The sequence below is a fragment of the Ovis aries genome, chromosome 2 (genome assembly GCF_016772045.2).
Source record: "Ovis aries strain OAR_USU_Benz2616 breed Rambouillet chromosome 2, ARS-UI_Ramb_v3.0, whole genome shotgun sequence".
Taxonomy (NCBI): Eukaryota; Metazoa; Chordata; class Mammalia; order Artiodactyla; family Bovidae; genus Ovis; species Ovis aries.
Window position 1 is genome coordinate 107,416,344 of NC_056055.1, and position 17,709 is coordinate 107,434,052.

Sequence of the window (17,709 nt, forward strand, 5' to 3'; positions counted from 1 at the left end):
CAGGCTCAGTAGTTGTGGCGCATGGGCTTTGTTGCTCTGTGGCAGTGGGGTCTTCCCGGATCAGGGATCAAACCTGTGTCTCCTGCATTGGCAGGAGGATTCTTTACCACTGAGTCACCAGGGAAGCCCCATTTTGCTTATTTTTATTTCTACATTTTTTCCTTCTCTTCCATTATAGTATGAAGGGCTTTAGCTATTTTTTGAAAGGCCCCAATGAATATTTATTAATGGTAACATCTGATACACAGACTGATATTCGGTGCTGTGTCCTTTAAAACATAGTATCTAAAATATATGCATCCCATTTTTTATCCATTCCTTCTCATATTGTTTTGCATCTGGTAACCTTCTTTTACTAGTTAACTAATATTGTCCTTACTCACCCCTAGGCTTTACTGCTATTATTCATCTTTCTTTGTGGAAATAAATGCTCTGTCCTCTGGGAGTTATATTAATCTTCTCCTTCCTAACATCAGCAACTGACACAAACTTACTGCTTCTTGGTAATTATCCATGCAAACATATCATTCCCATAGCTGGGAATATTCAGCTAGGCCATTAACATGGTCACTACACGGCAAACAAGTGTTTTCCGGCAGGGAGTGTATGACAACAAACACAAGACGTGTAAAGAAAGTTAAGGGCTGCCAGCTTCTTTCAGTTTGGGGGAGCTTTTTCAACTTTTTGTTTCACAATAAATTGATTTACTTTAGCCAAGTCTAGACTTTGAAAATTATAGAGTACCGTTCGAACGTTGGAATCCTCAACTTGGCATACAACACTGAAAATTCACACCTGAAATAGAAACACTGCTCCCACAGAGTCAAATGAAGAACTAAATGTGGCCTTTAAAACAAGCAACAGGCAACACATATCCTGCGTTTAACAGCCAGGAGGAGAAGCTGTGAAGCCTGGAATCCAACATGTTACCTGTTCATCTCTATCGCCACCTGCTGGACAATAGGCAGCACTATTTTAAAAGTTGATCTAAAAGAACCATTCATTAAAACTATATATACATATGTATATATAAATAAGCCATTCATTAAAATTATATATATTATCATTTAGATTAAAAAGATCAGATTTTGATATCAGAAAAATGGCGATGATTGCCTCAGGGAACCCTGGTTTCCCTATGTGGGTAAATGAACAGTGGGTCTGCATGGACCCTGGGTGGTGCCCGTCCATGATGACATTGTACTAGAGAATAAAAGGGGTGCTCTCTTATCAGGAAGATGAGAGGGAAATGCAAGCCAGTGAGAATGCAGATTTTAAGGTTTACATGTCTCAATTCCATATATTAAAATGAAACAGCATATATTTCAGAACTAAGATGCAGAATACCTTGAAGTACTGCCATTCCTTAAATTCATTCAGATTGCAGTGTGTAATCATAACTTTGGATCCATCAGGCCCCTTCGTCAAACACTGGTCGTACTGCATGAGCTGATTGGCTTCATTGATTCGGAAAAGCTATTTAAAACAGAAAGAAACTCAAGTCTTATAATTAGACTCAATGACTACCCTATCTCTCTATCACATTTCTGTATGTTCAGAACTGCAAGTCCAAAGACAGGAATTACTCATTCTGATGGTAGTGAAGATTGCTTCTAACTATTAGAAGACCGCTTCTAACTATTCGGCCTTTTAGATACAGAATCGGTCGTTAAGATATTAATCACACCAACAGTGTGATAAAATGAAAATGTGGAAACAGACCTGATAATGTATCACCATCTAAATTAGAGACAAGAAAAATACTCACATAGGAAGGGAAGAAAATATGTGGTTGCTGTTCTCAGTTGTGTCTGACTCTTGCCATCCCATGGACTGTAGTTTGCCAGGTTCCTCTGTCCATGGGATTTCCCAGGCAAGAATAATGGAGTGGGTTGCCATTTCCTCCTCCAGGGGATCTTCCCAACCCAGAGAATGAACCCACGTCTCCTGCATTACAGGCGGATTTTTTACCATTGGAACCACCTGGGAACACGACTGGTAATAGAATCCCAGCTTCTTGGGGGGAATATGTGGAAAACTGAACAATATCTGAACAAACAAAACTGTTAGGGAGTGAGGCTTACATAATTTTACACTCAAGCAAGAATATATTCTAGTCTCTTATATGAGACACAAATTCTAGTTTGAGGTTGCTTACGTAAAAACCAATACTGCTCTTATCCCCTCATTTAAGCAAATGCTTCAGCACTGTTGGTTTTTCACAGAATGTTTTACTTTATCAAACAATCACAGTTACCAAACTGAAAACCAGGCTAAAGCCTGTGCTGCATCAGCGCGCTGGCTCCCAGCGCATACCAACTGCATCTGGAAGCCTGGAGCCAGCGGCGTACCTGATTCCCGCCCATCCTGTGGCAGGGGCCCAGCTCCACAAAGCCTCCATTGGTTTTCCCCATGCTGTCGATGCAGTACACAGTTTCAAAGCCTCTGATCTGAAAGAAATGAACAAAGGGTCACAGGCTGGTAACGGTTTAGATTCTGATAAGCTCTAGCAGGAGGTCAGAGAACTTTGTCTTGAGGCTGAGGTCCACATGGAGGGTGGGGTATGCGCAGCCTGGTACCTACTGTTCCTGTCAGGCCTCTGGGAAGACAGAGCTATAGTCATCTCTCAGACCACTTATGGTCTTTTTTTTTTTTTTTCCCCTACTTATCATATTGATTTGTGAAGCAATTTTGTTACATGCAAAGAGATAGAGAGGGTTTCCTGTTGTTCTTAGATTTATAAGGTTGTTTATACTTGAAAAGTCACTGGTTCGGACTTCCCTGGTGGTACAGTGGCCAGAAGTCCACCTGCCAGTTCTGGGGACACGAGCTTGATCCCTGGTCTGGGAAGACTCCACATACTGAGAAGCAACTAGGCCGTGCTCCGCCAGAAGAGAAGCCCCTGCAATGGAAAGCCCGTGCACCACAGCCAGCGCGTAGCCCCCACGGGCTGCAGCCGGAGGAAAGCCCGTGCAGCAGCCAAGACCCAGCCCAGCCCAAAAGCAATAACAATGGTAACAATTAATTAATGTAAAAAAGCCACCGGTTGGATAGCGTGAAACCACTTATGGTCTGAAAGTCAACACTGGAAGGGGCTCATTTCAATGAAGGACCTTGGCCTATACATTTCGATAAAAGACAATAGAAGAAAAAAAATTGAAAAATACCACGAGTACCATTTCAGATTCATGAGAAGCAGAGCGAAGGGACCTGATTACAGTGGTCACAGAGACTGGCCCTAAGTATCTAGACCATCAGTGAACCTGGGAAGTAAGGCTCCCACTCTTGATAGCTGTATCCAGGGGCTGGGGTTCATGGAGGGGCAGAGGGGTAGCTGTGACCAGCAGAACGGGCAGTGAGGCTCCTCTGACTAGGGATGTTGTAAGTAATAATAAATAACGTGTGTGCTCAATCGTGTCCGATTCCTTGCGACCCCATGGACTGTAGCCTACCAGGCTCCTCTGTCCATGGGATTCTCCAGGCAAGAATACTGGAGTGGGTTGCCATTTCCTTCTCCAGGGTATATTTCCCACCCAGGGATCAAACCTGGGTTTCTGGCATCTCTAGCTTTGGCAGGTGGATTCCTTACCATTGAGTCAAATGGGGGGAGTCAAGCTATAGCTGACAAATTAAATAATACAGACCACCTATGGAAAAACTGTATATATTGTAAGTACGTGGCAAACATGTGCTTCCATCTCTGGAATGCATATTTTGTTCAAAAACAATCTTCTCCCTTTTTGGAAATACTACTACAGATTTATAACTTGACTAGAGGTCACCATTGGTGTCTGTTGGCAGCTGGATATGCTTATCAGGGCTCTGGGACAGAGGTCTGGGTTAAAGGTGGACATCTGAGAGCCATCAACGTGTGAAGGGTGGGCTCTGAATCCTCTACTGGGCAAGCTCACCAAGAGAATTCATCCCTTCCACACAGAAGGCTCTAGGCTAGTGAGGAATTCTCGAGAGGAAAAGATAACCAAACCGAAATGCAGTCTGGGCTTTCAGGGGCTCTGGTCCAGCTGGGAGTTAAACACAACTCATCAAAATAGAAGACGGAAATATGGGACAGAGAACTGTTAGGATAGAGGAGCAGAGAGAGATCGAGCACATCCTGCTACCCAAACTACTGACCTCTTACCAAAAAGGGCAGGTCAGTTTGCTCTACCTGCTTCTCTAAGCGCTGGGGCTCCTCAGGGACAGATCTAGCCTCTTACCTCTGCATTCTTCCCGCTCAGTCCCACGAAACGTCCTGCGGGCTCCAAATACGTCACAGCCTTAGATCTACATGTAGCCTCCTTTCTGGGCCCAAGGTCTCCTGGACAGCCCAGTGGGGTGTCTACCAGGCCATGTGTGCCCTCTTGACCCCTCCCCATGCACCCTCACTGGCAACTTCCTCATCGTGGCTGACACCCAATTTGCTGGGCAAATATCGGGTTTGGCCAAAAAGTTCATTCGGGTTTTTCTGTGCCATTGCACGGAAAACCCAAACGAACTTTTTGGCCAACCCAATAAAACCAAACTAGCTGTCTGCCTGGCCCACACCCTCCACTCACTTGCCTTGTTTTCCACCAAACTTCCCCGCCTCAAATTCTTCTCTCTTCCCCAACATTTCCATCTCGCTCTGCTTTCTCCTGAGCTCAGTCTCCAAACACACACACGACCACCCAGCTGACACTTACTTCTCCCCAGTCGACATTTTTGGGCGGCAGAGGGTAGTGTGAGGTGATGTCATAAGCTATTTCTTCCATGAACCATTTGAAACTCTTACAGTTGTGATCTTCTCGAAACTTCTTCAGCTCTGATATATCCCCATATGCTAAGGCCTTCGATTCAGGGCGACTGGCATAGAAGTAGTCTTTGTACTCATCCCACCAGACCTCCACAACTCTAACGTAATTCTGGGGGAAAAAAAATTAACATTATAAAAAAAAATATTTGTACTATCATAAACAGTCTCTTCCTGACATATGAAATATGACAAACTCGTTTCAAGAGGATTGTATATTTAATGAAGTGTGTGCAAGTGAGCTCATGACCCTGACATGTCACTGTCATGAGTGTTCAGCCAGAGTGGTGGACACAGAATCTGGTGTCACGGTGCTGAAGGTCACGTGTGCGTGCGTGCTCAGTTGTGTTTGATTCTTTGTGACCCCATGGACAGTAGCCCACCAGGTTCCTCTATCCATGAGATTCTCCAGAAAAGAACACTGGAGTGGGCTGCCATTTCCTTCTCCAGGGGATCTTCCTGTCTTAGGGATTAAACCTGAGTTTCCTGCATTGGCAGGCAGTTTCTTTACCACTGCACCACCTGGGAAGCCCTAAAAAGGTTACACAGTCTAAGATAATATGTTCTCTCCTGCTGATGAAGTTGAGTGAAGAAAGGGTTCGTGAGAAGCTGGCTGGAACCACCCCCAGCCCCTCACCCTGTCCCCTGCCCCTGCCCAGAATAATCTCCTCTCTGAGCACCACACTGTTGGCAGGTGCAGAAACCACAGGGATAAACAACAGCTCTGCTCACTCAGACACATTCCTGCAGGCGCTTCTGCCCGTCTGGTAACAATATATATACCTGAACCACTTCACTGTAGCCCAGAATTAAGCGGATATTTCCCCCTCCCAATGCCCCAGTGGTGTATCCTGAAAAGCAACCAAAGAACAATCAAGTAAGCTGGCATGTGATAACTAAGACCTAACTTCTGCTGTTGCACTGAACACAGGTGTGAATGGAAGCGATGGATATAGTACGGACCCAGCGAGGTCCTCGCACTTGGACATCAGCTGGCAGTAAACTTTATAAAGGACTTGGGAGTCCGTCTTTTCGGCTGGGTGGCCATAATGTTTCTGCTGCTACTGCTCATCTCTGCTGCTGCAATGAGAAAGCAGCACAGGCAACATGCAAAGCAACAGCAAACCTCGGTTCCAACACAACTTTACTTACGGAAAGGGGCTGCATTGGGCCCGCTGGCCAAGGTGACTGACCATTCTATATCAGGAGTGCGAACACCTAGTATTCAGATTAAATGTTTTCTTGGCTACAAGGTAACTATCAAAGGGTGAATGCCTGGCCACGGGCCTGTTGCTGCAAATGCCTGTGGGCTCAAGAAGTTCTAAGTGGCAGTCTCCTAAAAGAGCACAACATTATTGCTAAATATTCTGAATTCTTGCAAATGCATCCAAAGTTAGACACAGTCCGTGTCTTCTAGATACTCATGAACATGAAGAATTCAGGCCATACGTATAAAAGTTACAGTAACAAAAAGGAGGAGCATTTAATTATTTGGGATGGGGGACAGGGCTGGCTTGGTTTGAAGGAGTGGTTAGTGAGTTGGGGTCAGGACTTGCAGCAAAGGGCAACACAGCTGTGTGACAGACCATGGTGTGTGTGGAGCCCTGAAGGAGGTCTGTTACCACCTCTGGATGCAGGATTCACTGAGAGAAAAGCTGCTTCCATTTCTCCATTTAAAGTGAAAAGCGTGTTAGTCGCTCCAGTCATGTCTGACTCTGCAACCCCAAAGACTATGTAGCCCGCCAGGCTCCTCTGTCCATGGGATTTCCCAGGCAAGAATACTGGAGTGCGTTGCCATTTCCTTCTCCAGGGGACCTTCCCGACCCAGGGACTGAACCTGCATCTCCTACACTGCAGGCAGACTCTCTACTGTCTGAGCTACCAGCGAAACTCCTTCGGATAATTAAGAAGTGAATCTGTGTGAAGCATTTAGATTTTTGTACACACTCAGCTCTCACGAAGTGCCAGCTCTCAGTGACACCAGTGATTGTTTTTAGGGACTTTGCATGTCAACTCTCAGCTGACAGCCATTTGCATAGAAGGGTCTATGCAGGCAGCAGACATCAGATTCAGTTTCCAAGGGAATAACCCTGACGGGGAGTGGAGATGGCCTGAGGGGTGGGACGGAGTGGAGAGGGATGAGGGAGGGGGTGGGTGAGCACCCATGGGAGGCCTGAGGGCCTTTGCTGGGCAAGGAGAGACTGGAACCAGGGGCGGTGCGGGAGGCGGGAGGTGATGAGGAGACCACCTGCCTCCTCATCTCACCTCGTGGGCTCAGGGGTCACAGAAAAAGGAACCATCTCCAAGGAAAAGTTAATGGCTCAGCTCTGACAATGCTGAGTCGGAAACGTCTGAGGACCACCTGAGACGAGGGTTCTAGGGAATTCCCTGGTGGACCAGTGGTTAGGGCCCTGTGCTTTCACTGTTCGATCTCTGGTTGGGGAGCTAAGACCCCATAAGCCGTGCAGTGCGGTTAAAAAAAAAAAAAAAGAAAGAAAAGGAAGGTTCTGGGCAACAGCTGATATGAGAGGTCTGCAGTTCAAAGACCGCTAGCTGGAGAAACAGCTCTGGAGGCGGAGGGGACACACAGAAGCAGAGGACGGAGGTGCTGGCGATGGCTGCACTTGCTGGGCTTTGAGAAGACCCACGGCTAACCTGACAGTCACGGGTGTTGCCCTCTCATCTCTTTCTGTTCCTCGTAGCACAGGCTTTTCTGAACTGACCTGATATGAATTTTTGGTGACTGTGGGGCTGATTCCAAGGGCAGGTTCTCTTCCTGCGAGGCCGTCGGGCCTGGTGTTAAATGGGATCTCTGTCTAACGAGGCTCCATGGTGGTCATTTGGAAGATAATCTGGCTGGTCAGAGGGCTGTGCCAGTTCTTATAGCCTCGTTTCTCCTTCAGTTATCTGTTCCCTTTGGGGAACAGTCCTGAGTTGCAGCTGTGGCCAGAAATAGGCTTCCTTCTGCTTTTGACTTGGTTAAGGGCTCCGGAAGATGAAGGGCACCAGTCATATGCTCTTAGAGTATGGCAGCCACACGGCTCCTATGTTGCTCCATCAAGGAGTAAGGCCATGGGCCTGCCAGCAGCGGGGCCTGTAGACTCTAGGGTGAAACTCTCCTGGTTTGTCCCTCGTTTGGGGGACAAAAGATACTAAACTATTTTTTAAAAATTTTTTACTGTTATTTTTAAATTTTTAATTCTGTATTGGGGTATAGCTGATTGACAATGTTGGGACAGTCAACAGAGAGGGCACTCAGCCATACAAAAGATACTGAACTTTTACAAGCACTGTTCAAAACTCTGATTTTGTTTACTACACAAACTCCTATTATAATCACTTTACTTTTTAAAAATCAGATAAGAACAGTATTTTACTGATGTGTGAATAATACAAACTGGTATTTTCTTTCCAACTATTTTCCTACAGTGTTGCTGCTGCTGCTGCTAAGTCACTTCAGTCGTGTCCGACTCTGTGCTACCCCACAGACAGCAGCCCACCAGGCTCTGCCGTCTCTGGGATTCTCCAGGCAAGAACACTGGAGTGGGTTGCCATTTCCTTCTCCAATGTGTGAAAGGGAAAAGTGAAAGTGAAGTCGCTCAGTCGTGTCCAACTCTTCGCAACCCCGTGGACTGCAGCCTTCCAGGCTCCTCTGTCCATGGGATTCTCCATGCAAGAGTACTGGAGTGGGTTGCCAGCTTTTACAAATTAATCTGAGGTATCTTCACAGAAAACACTCGATATAGGAATGATAATCAGAGTAGGATACAAGGAATAATCTTAAACAGAAGTTTCACAAATAAATCCAGACTACGTTAAAAGTGACACCCAGCATGACAGCTTCAAAGGTGTCACCCAGCCATCAGGTTGACACACTCAGTGGCCATGTGGCACACACGTGTCAGCTCCCAGCCTCCCCACTTTTAACCTAAAGACTCACCTTTACGGTAGGAGAAGACCCGACATAGACGGGTGGGGGGTTCCCCTGCCAGCCCTCAAGACGGTAGATGTGCCCAACACGGGAACAAGGGACAAACAGCAACTTGCCTCCACATTGCCAGATCTGTCAGGAAAGACACACGTGCAGCTGTTTCAAATGCAAGCTCTGTCTTGTGAAACCTAAACACAGTGTCCACAGGGAATTTATACACCAAACAGATCCTGCAATGACTTCCTGTTTCTCGAGCTCACATACTAACAGAGAGGCTGCTGGGGAACACAGGTGTGCCCGGGACCCAGGACCCCTTCCTGAGCTCCTGCAGCACCCGAGACCTGCAGAGCCACTCAGACATCCCAGTCCTCACACCCTTGTAACCCCCCTCCCGCTCCACCAGCTAACATGTCTCCCATGGGGGAGTGTTCTGATCAACTCCTCACCAGCTCCTGCACCTCTGCTCCCCTCTCCAATCACTCCTCTATTTATTTACAGTAGGAGATTATGCTGCTGAAGGGCAGCTGGGGGTCATGCCCTCCCCCTCAGCCCCTCGATGGTTTCCACTGCCTGCTGGATTAGTAACAGTGTAACAGCACTGGAGGTTCCTCACTGAGGCCCTAATATCCCTGCCCACATGGTCTTCCCCTTCATCTCTGTCTGATTCACGCATTCAGCTTCTGCCAGCGTTCCGGTCTCCTCAACTCTCATATCCCCTGTCCTGCGCCTTTTGCCATTCTACCTGCTTAGAAGCGTCCTCCAACCAATCTCAAGCCCATCTTGCTAGTTCTGTCTTGAACACTTCCTCTAGCAGGATCCCACCAACTGCTCCTTCATCACATCAGCTGAATGTGGGTCCACCTTCTGATTGTGTTACGAGTTTAAGTAGAATTCCCATCTCTTATGACTGTAAGTTCCTTGACAGCGGGGACCGGGTTTCTCCTCTCATCCCTCACGGGGCTGAGCTCCAGACATTCAAGACAAGTTGACGAATTATCTACTCAACTCAAACTGGATCACTGTTCTGTCCCTTTCTTTCGGGAAGAGGTGGGGAGCTGCAGCTCCCGTGCCAGTGTAAAAACCCCAGTCCCTGCTGGGGTCTGCCTCTGTCCTGAAGCATCCTGTCCTACAGGGATGAAAGGCAGCTTCAGCAGTGGATGGGCAAATAGGACCCCAACAACTGCTGATTCCCACAGGGGCTCTAATAACAAAAGGCTCCAGTATGGAAAGCCTTTGGGGGAGGGGTGGGGGATGGGAGAGGAGGTATTTTTACTCTGAAGCTTGCTGACCTCCGTTTTTAGCTGAGCCATGTACATATGTAGTCGGAGCTTGCATTTTGCCTTATGTTTTCCCAAAAGGCAAGTATGTTTGTTAGTCATTCCTTATAGTTTAGAGAAATGCATTAAACAGTACTCCCCCACGCCCCCTACACACACAACCTGAAAGAAACCAGCCTTATCAGATAGCCACAACAATCAGTAGTAACTTCTTGGGAAAACTGCAGTTGTTTAAATGAAATGTTACCTTGTATGAGATCTCAAAGTTTTCACCACCCCAAATCTGGAGGCCTGGATCGTAGAGACCCAGCTCAAAGAAGAAGTCTCTTTCGATGGCGAATAACCCTCCAGCCATGGCGGGGGACCTAAGGGAAAGAAATGCTGAAACAACTTTGAAAGACAAACGCCCAAGACCCCTTCAACCACAGACAACAAAGCTTTTTGGAATACAGTTAAATAATGCACAGAAGAGACAAAACTGATGGCCAAACATTAAGAAATTATAAAGCCTTCACCAAGCAATTCTGTTCATAATTTCTTATGAATTCTCTACAATTTTTAACTGAAATGGTATTATATATTTCATTACAAATCAGAGCATTACATCATTTCACCATTAGAGGGCATCTTGGTTCCTTGGTTGACTTAAAAATTAAGCCTTGTGAGTTAAAACAGAATTTTCGCTTTCACTCCTCAAAAGGACTGAGCCAGAAGCCGTGGTTGGCTAAATGTTCCCGTAATGATTTATGAGTCATTCTAAGATGAGTGAAACCATACACCATGAAAGTAGTATCTCATTTTTTAAAATTTTATAGCTCAGGGGTTTGCCAAATAAGGGTGTAGCTCGTGGGAGGACAGCCTGGGTTCATTGTGAGTTTGCGAATGAGGCACGGAAGTGACACAGGAGAATGAGACATGGTTATTTACTGTGCCAGCATGCAGAGATGCCAGAGGGTGACTCCTGGGCCTTCCTGAGTGCGATACTGAACTGGGTACTTTTTAGGCACAAGAGGGGAAAAAAAAAGACTTGGTAGCTTTCTATGGTGAGCCCCTCCCACCATCAGAAGTTAGAGAAGAATAGTTTTCATCCTGTTCTCCCGGGAACAAAGGATTATCGCTGCATATGATTCTTAGGTAGGTCCCTCCATTGGAGCCTCCTCATCAGCATGCCTGATATCAATCTATCGCCAATTCCTGTTGATTCCACCGTCAACTCACATAGTGAGTTCACACGGTGAACCCACTTCTTCCCAGCCTCACTGCTGGCCATCCTAGCCCACGGACAGAACCCTGACGGTGTCCTCTTTCCTGACCCACTGGAGCCCCATCAGGCAGCTGGGTAGCGCCGCCTGCTCCGCCGACCCCCTCCTGCCCCAGGGCCCAGTCTCCTGACCCGAACTCCCTTCCTGTTGCTCCCTTCCTGTTGCTCCACAGGGCCGGCTCCTCATCCCTCAGGGCTCGGCCTCAGGAACACTTTCTGGGCTTTCCTTCTCACCACTTGTACTGGCTCCTCCAGAGTCATTCGTGTAGTGAACTGCTTAATTTCTGTCTCGCCTGCTGCGTGTTCAGTGCCACGAGGGAACACAGCTCATTAAAGGGAAATGTCATCACGTCAGGGGAAAGTCATCCTCTCAAAAGGCTTTTCTTCTCCAAGTACATGGCTGAACTCCCTAAATAGCACTGGTGCATTTTCGGTTATATTTTCACACCACGTTTATTTAACTGTCATTTAACATTATTATGACTATGCCCTTTTGATCTTTAAACATATTCCCAGTTATCTCAGTACATATTTGAAAAATGTATCTTAATGTGAAAGCCAGTGAGTTATTTAAAGGGAAAACTTCCTTAAATTTTTCTAGCACACTTTTAAAAATTCTCTTTACTAGCCCATGGGTTTGGTGGGAATACACCTGTGGTCACCACCCCTTATTTTTTCTCTCCCAGAATTATTTGTGAGTCAGGTTAAATAGATCAGTGGCAGGCTCTTGGACAATTTCTGAAAAAAAAAAAAAAAAAAAAACCCTCAAACAGAAATTTGGAAAATGTCACATAAAGCTGAAAGGTTGTATAATTTCCTTATGTTTGCCATTTCAGTATCCTGGTATCACGACATGCCCAGACCCCACCAGCTTTTTGCATGACATCAGACGCTGTCCCCAAACTGAGTTCGAGCATTATCAGTAGTGCAACAGGAAGAGAGAGACCAAAAGCAGAACCATAAGATCAAAAAAATAAAATTAGACACATTTAGAAACCTACACTAGCATCTAACTAAACAATTCATTTGGGGCCACTCTTTAAAAGATGGTGAAAATGTTCTAGTAAGAAGACCAAAAAAGAGAGAAGAGCATAAATTTTTCTATTTGAAGAGGCACAAGAAAGGAGAAAGGAAGATTCTGGAATAACATCTCCTTTTAATCAAATGCTCTTCTGAGAATGAAGTCATAAAGGAATTCTATGTAACATTTCCCAAAGTCATGTATTTTTATTCATCAAATTTAACTGGCATAAAATTATTACTTAAGAGCATATGAAACAAAAGAAAGAAAAAAAAATCTTGTTACTGCCTTTGTTGTTAATACTATCCTCCAAGGCATCAAAGTAGATACAAAACTTGGATGGTAAGTAAAATTTACACACTTTAAACTTATAGAATGATATCATTGTCAAAAGAACAAAATTTCATGTCTAGTCCACTTTCCCAGGTGGGCTCAGTGGTAAAGAACCTGCCTGCCAGTGCAGGAGACATGGGTTCGCTTCCTGGGTCAGGAAGATCCCTGGAGGAGGAAATAGCAACCTATTCCAGTATTCTTGCCTGGGGAATCCCACGGACAGTGGAGTCTGGCGGGCTACAGTCCATGGGGTCAAAAAGAGTCAGCCATGACTTAGTGACTAAACAAAATAACAAACAAAAACCTACTAGGAGAAGACTGCAAAGCTTTTCTTGTTTTTCCCCTGTATTTGGAACTGATACCATAAAACATGCCCACCCTCCAAGTCTGCCCCCAAATCGAGCTTGCTTTTAAGAAGAAAGCAACCACAAAGATGAAAGGGTGAATTTAAACTCCCGAAACAGCACAAAGAAAGAAATCCTTTCAGAGTCTGAGACAGCATCTACAGTGTTAATAATATATATATATATGTATATATATATATATATATATATATATTTAGCTTGGCAAGAGGTTAATAGGTTAGCAGCGACTGGAGAAAAGAAAAAAAGGTAAGTGATTTAGTGATTACCGATATGGTTCAGTTTTTGTCTTTCTCAGTCTCTTCTCTCGGGGGGTCAGAGGCACCCGTTTCCAGAGCATACTCCAGTCCCATGCTCCTCGGGCATACCCATCTTCGTCACCACCCCCTTGGGGCACAATCTCATATGTGTTGCCATTTATGACATCTATGAGCGGCACAGTGCAAATGGTTCTGTGTTGTGTTGTTGATGGATGGCAGCAAAGATGAAATGCAAGGGCATGTGGGGACCCACGTGTTTACACCAGGACATGGGGAAGGAAGAAAAAAAAAGTACTTAGAGAGAAACATTCCACGTTAAAAAGAGGAAGTAGTGAGCTTTACCGATAAGGTTCAGTTTTATGTTTTCTTTTGGCCTTTTCCTTGTGACTCAGGGGGATTCGCTTCCATAGCAAACTCCAGTCCCAGGCCCCTCTGGCAAAACCATCTTCATCCCCACCTTGCTGAGGCTCAATGGAATAGTCATTCCCATCTATGTAATCTATTAGAGGCACAGTGCATGTGGTTCTGAAACATTTACAGAAAATGAAAAAGCGTTTAAGAAACCCAACACTTAGTAGTTGAGCAAGTCTAACTGTCTTATCTCTTGTTATTCTGGGTTGCTCTATTTTTTCCCCCACTAAGGGAACTTAGGACTTCTCTAATGGCTCGGATAGTAAAGAATCTCCCTGCAATGCAGGAAATGCAGGTTCGACCCCTGGATCAGGAAGACCCCCTGGAGAAGGGAATGGCAACCCACTCCAGTATTCTTGCCTGGAGGATCCCATGGACAGAGGAGCCTGGAAGGCGATAGTCCATGGGGCTGCAGAACAGTCAGACACAATTTAGCAACTAAGCAGCAGCAGGGGACATTAATATCTAATGGCAGATCGACGTGAACGAATGCCTTGAAAAGTCAAGGAGGCTGTTTTCATAAGAGAAGGGGAGAGGGGACGTCCCTGGGCTCACAGACAAATGTTAGGGACAAAGAGCTGTATCCTTGAACTTAGCAGCATGTCCTCATTTTCACTCTGGTCCTACAGGCTCGCTCTCTTGGTAACTTCACATTATTTACCAGGTTTCCCTGCCCATTTTTCCCTCCTTGCTCCTCCATTCAAAATCAGTGTGTGTGTGTGTGTGACTTCCCTGTGGTTAAGACTTCAGCTCCCAATGCAGGGGGCACAGGTTCGATCCTTGTCGGGGAACTATCAGGAAATTAAGAGCCCTCCTGCCTCATAAGGCCTATCCTAAGACAAAAAACAAATATAAATAAATAAAGATTACAGTTTCTTTAAAAAAAAAATGAGTGTGTGTGTGTGTGTGTGTGTAGAAAGATAATACTTGCTACACTTGCAGCAGTGCTCCCAACTCTGCTGCTTTTTACTTCTTTGGAAGAAGTTATTATGAAAATCTGTTTCTGTACATTTACTTGATCTTCTATCCTACTTCTTTTATTGCAAAAAATTCGCTTTTATCACACACACACAAAAAACACAAAAATCCCTAGAAACCTGCTGAATAGCATAAATAGTGGCCTGAGAATTTGGAGCAAAAAACAATACCTTTTATCTGGGCTTCATAAAACTGCTAGTGCTATATGACTAATCAGGTATAGTGCCAACTCTGCTAAGATAATTGCTACACTGTTGTTCTGGTGTTCGTTTCATCAGAAAGAGTTTTAAAAGGCATCTCCTAAAATGGAGATTACAGTTTTTACAACCACGGTTAAGGTACATTTTAGATGTTTAGAAACCAAGGAGAAGGGGAAAATCCTTGGGGCTCAGGATTTCAACACAGGGGCTTTATTCCCGCCTGTGGACTCCTGCGGGCCAGTCGAGAGGCCAGTGGAATGACCTCTCACCCTGCCCACATCCCAGAGGACTGCCCACTCTCATCAGGAGAGAGGAAGGCTAGCTATCTCTCCTCATGAGAGTCTTGTGATTCTCGGATTTCTAAGTATGCAGTGGAAGGTGTCCCAGAGGGCTCTCAGCTGGATTCTTTATAAACTGTCCGAGTTGGGGCAAATTCATGAATTTCTCTCAGTATCGGCATCCTCTTTAGCTAAAGAGAGGTAATAATATCTATTTTGCAGGGTTGCAGTGAGGATAGAATTAGGCAGCACGTAGAGATCACTGTTGATAGATCCTGGGATGATACAGTCCTCTGAAAGGTCTTCTTCTGACTCAGGCCACAGACACAGGGACATGTCTTATTTCCTTCTTAAAATTTTCATTTTAATTAATTATTTGTTTCTGGCCGCTGTGGGATCTTAGTTCCCTGACCAGGGATAGAACCCACGTACCCAGCATTAGAAGTATGCAGTCTTAACCACTAGACTGCCAGAGAAGTCCCCCTTTATTTTTTCTAGATTCTGAAATAGTAAGGATTCTGGACTAAAAGCAGGGAAGGCTTTGGGAACCAGAAGACTGGTACTGCTGTCAACAGTTTCAGATCCGCTGTAAACTGAACAGTGATCACCATGTTCCCATGGGACAGCTGTCCACTTCTAAACTTTAAAGGTCATGTGGAAATCCAAGGCTTTGACACAGATGACAGCTAGCCCATACTATGTAAAATAATGATTTCCAAGGTCATACAAAAACCAGTAGGCATAATTTCAAAGTATGCTCCTTCAAGTCTTCAGAATGTTACCACAGTGTGGAGGGGGCAGTTAACATTACTCTTAGAGCAAGCTTGTGGAGCTGGAGAAAGTCTCTTTACTGACCCAACCATAAGGAGATTCTAAGTGAGATATGCTGGGCTTATTCCAAATGTCTAACTGCCTGCATTTGAATCAGTCCCACGTTTCCACCAAGCTCCACTCAGGGAAACAACTAGCTAGAAAATAATACTCAACACGCAACTTGATACACTGAATGGAAATGAAATCAGGATGGGAATATTATTTGTCCTTCTAGGATGAGGTTTACTTTTCAACCAGGAAAGGAAATAAAAGCAAGGTAATGTTACCTGTCCTTAGATATGGGAGCTACAAGCGGTGCATACCAGTTAACCGCCACCTCACAGTGGGCATCGAGGTATATTAAAACCTTAAAAAAAAGAGGCAGGATGAAAAAAAACTCACCTACAGGACATCATCTATCACATACAATTTTAAACTAGATGCTAAGATAAACTGGCCATAGAGTCAATTTTGATATTTGTCTGGTTAAGATAGCATTTTCATTTCAATTAAAAAAAATTAAAGTGGTACCTAAAAGTGTACATGGTCTTTTAGTTACAAAATCCAAAACAGACACAAAAAATATTGAATGTTTCCTACCTGTCCAAGTTTGGCCTTCTGGGCACCAATACTTCGTGCCTGAATTAAACCTTCTCTTCTCTCATTTCGAAATACCTTGACTAGGCCATTCCACAGTTTAATATAGTCATCCAGTTTTTCTTTTAAGTGTTCTATGAATAAAAAACTCAGTCAATATTATACATTATATTTGTGGTTATAAACCAGTTAAGCTATCATTTTTCTCAAGAAAAAAGGATAGGCAACAGGTCAGTAATTTTACACAGAAGCATGCTCAATGTTAATGTATAGAGAAGCAAGGTGAAGTGTATTATTAAAGTTAAAATTCTGAGCTTAATACACCTATGGAGAACTATTAATAGCCTGAGAATGATCAAAACTGTCTAAACATACAGAACAAATAACAACTATGCCAATTGACATGAAAACTTAAAACAATTCAAATGTTAATGTTCTATCTAGAAGCTTTCAGGCACAATAGTTCTTTGGCTTTTGGCAGAAGCAATGGTTCAGGATTTCTGAAGATGCACTGTCTATGGCTAACATTACACAGTCCCTTGGAATCCACATGGGGTATAGGTTAACATTTGTTTCTGAGCCATCCCCCCTACAATCAGTGATGAAGGGAGTAGTCTTGATGTGATGATCAATATAGTTCCCATCAAGCTGGCAAATAACAACAACAACAACAAATCCTATCTTCTCTGTATTTTAAGCATCAACACATGTGTGCATGTGTGTGCACTAAGTCGCTTCAGTCATGTCTGACTTTGCAACCCTATAAACTGTAGCCCACCGGGCTCCTCTCTCCATGAGATTTTCCAGGCAAGAATACTGGAGTGGGTTGCCATTCCCTTCTCCAGGGGATCTTCTGGACCCAGAGACTGAACCTGTGTCTCTATGTCTCCTGCATTAGCCAGCAGGTTCTTTACCACGAACGCCACCTGGGAAGCCCCCAACAAGTGTGTATGCATAAATGTTTATTTACAAATATTTATTTATATGTTATAAATTTATGTATTTATATTTAATTTATAAATATTTATAAATTTATAAATAAATATTTACACATTTATCTAATAAATACATATATCATTTACATATGTATGGATGTATATATGGGCTTCCCTAGAGGCTCAATAGTAAAGAATCCACCCGCAGTGCAGGAGACACAAGAGACACGGGTTCAATCCCTGGGTGGGGAAGATCCCCTGGA

The 17,709-nt window shown here is 44.5% G+C and overlaps 1 protein-coding gene across 2 annotated transcripts in view; it reads right to left on the reverse strand.

Annotated features, from left to right (window-relative positions):
* GALNT7 (polypeptide N-acetylgalactosaminyltransferase 7) overlaps nt 1–17,709 on the reverse strand; it is a 133,776-nt gene that overhangs the window by 4,945 nt on the left and 111,122 nt on the right. The window contains exons 4-11 of one of the 2 annotated variants that reach the window (XM_015093280.3): nt 16,515–16,645; nt 16,202–16,281; nt 13,244–13,426; nt 10,245–10,362; nt 8,730–8,852; nt 4,683–4,901; nt 2,352–2,450; nt 1,348–1,476 (exon numbers count right to left, since the gene is read on the reverse strand). In XM_015093280.3, coding sequence (XP_014948766.2) covers nt 1,348–1,476; nt 2,352–2,450; nt 4,683–4,901; nt 8,730–8,852; nt 10,245–10,362; nt 13,244–13,426; nt 16,202–16,281; nt 16,515–16,645 — 1,082 coding nt within the window. Of the gene's footprint in view, nt 1–1,347; nt 1,477–2,351; nt 2,451–4,682; nt 4,902–8,729; nt 8,853–10,244; nt 10,363–13,243; nt 13,427–13,576; nt 13,760–16,201; nt 16,282–16,514; nt 16,646–17,709 lie in introns of both variants that reach the window. The other variant, XM_042243557.1, reaches the window with a different exon arrangement.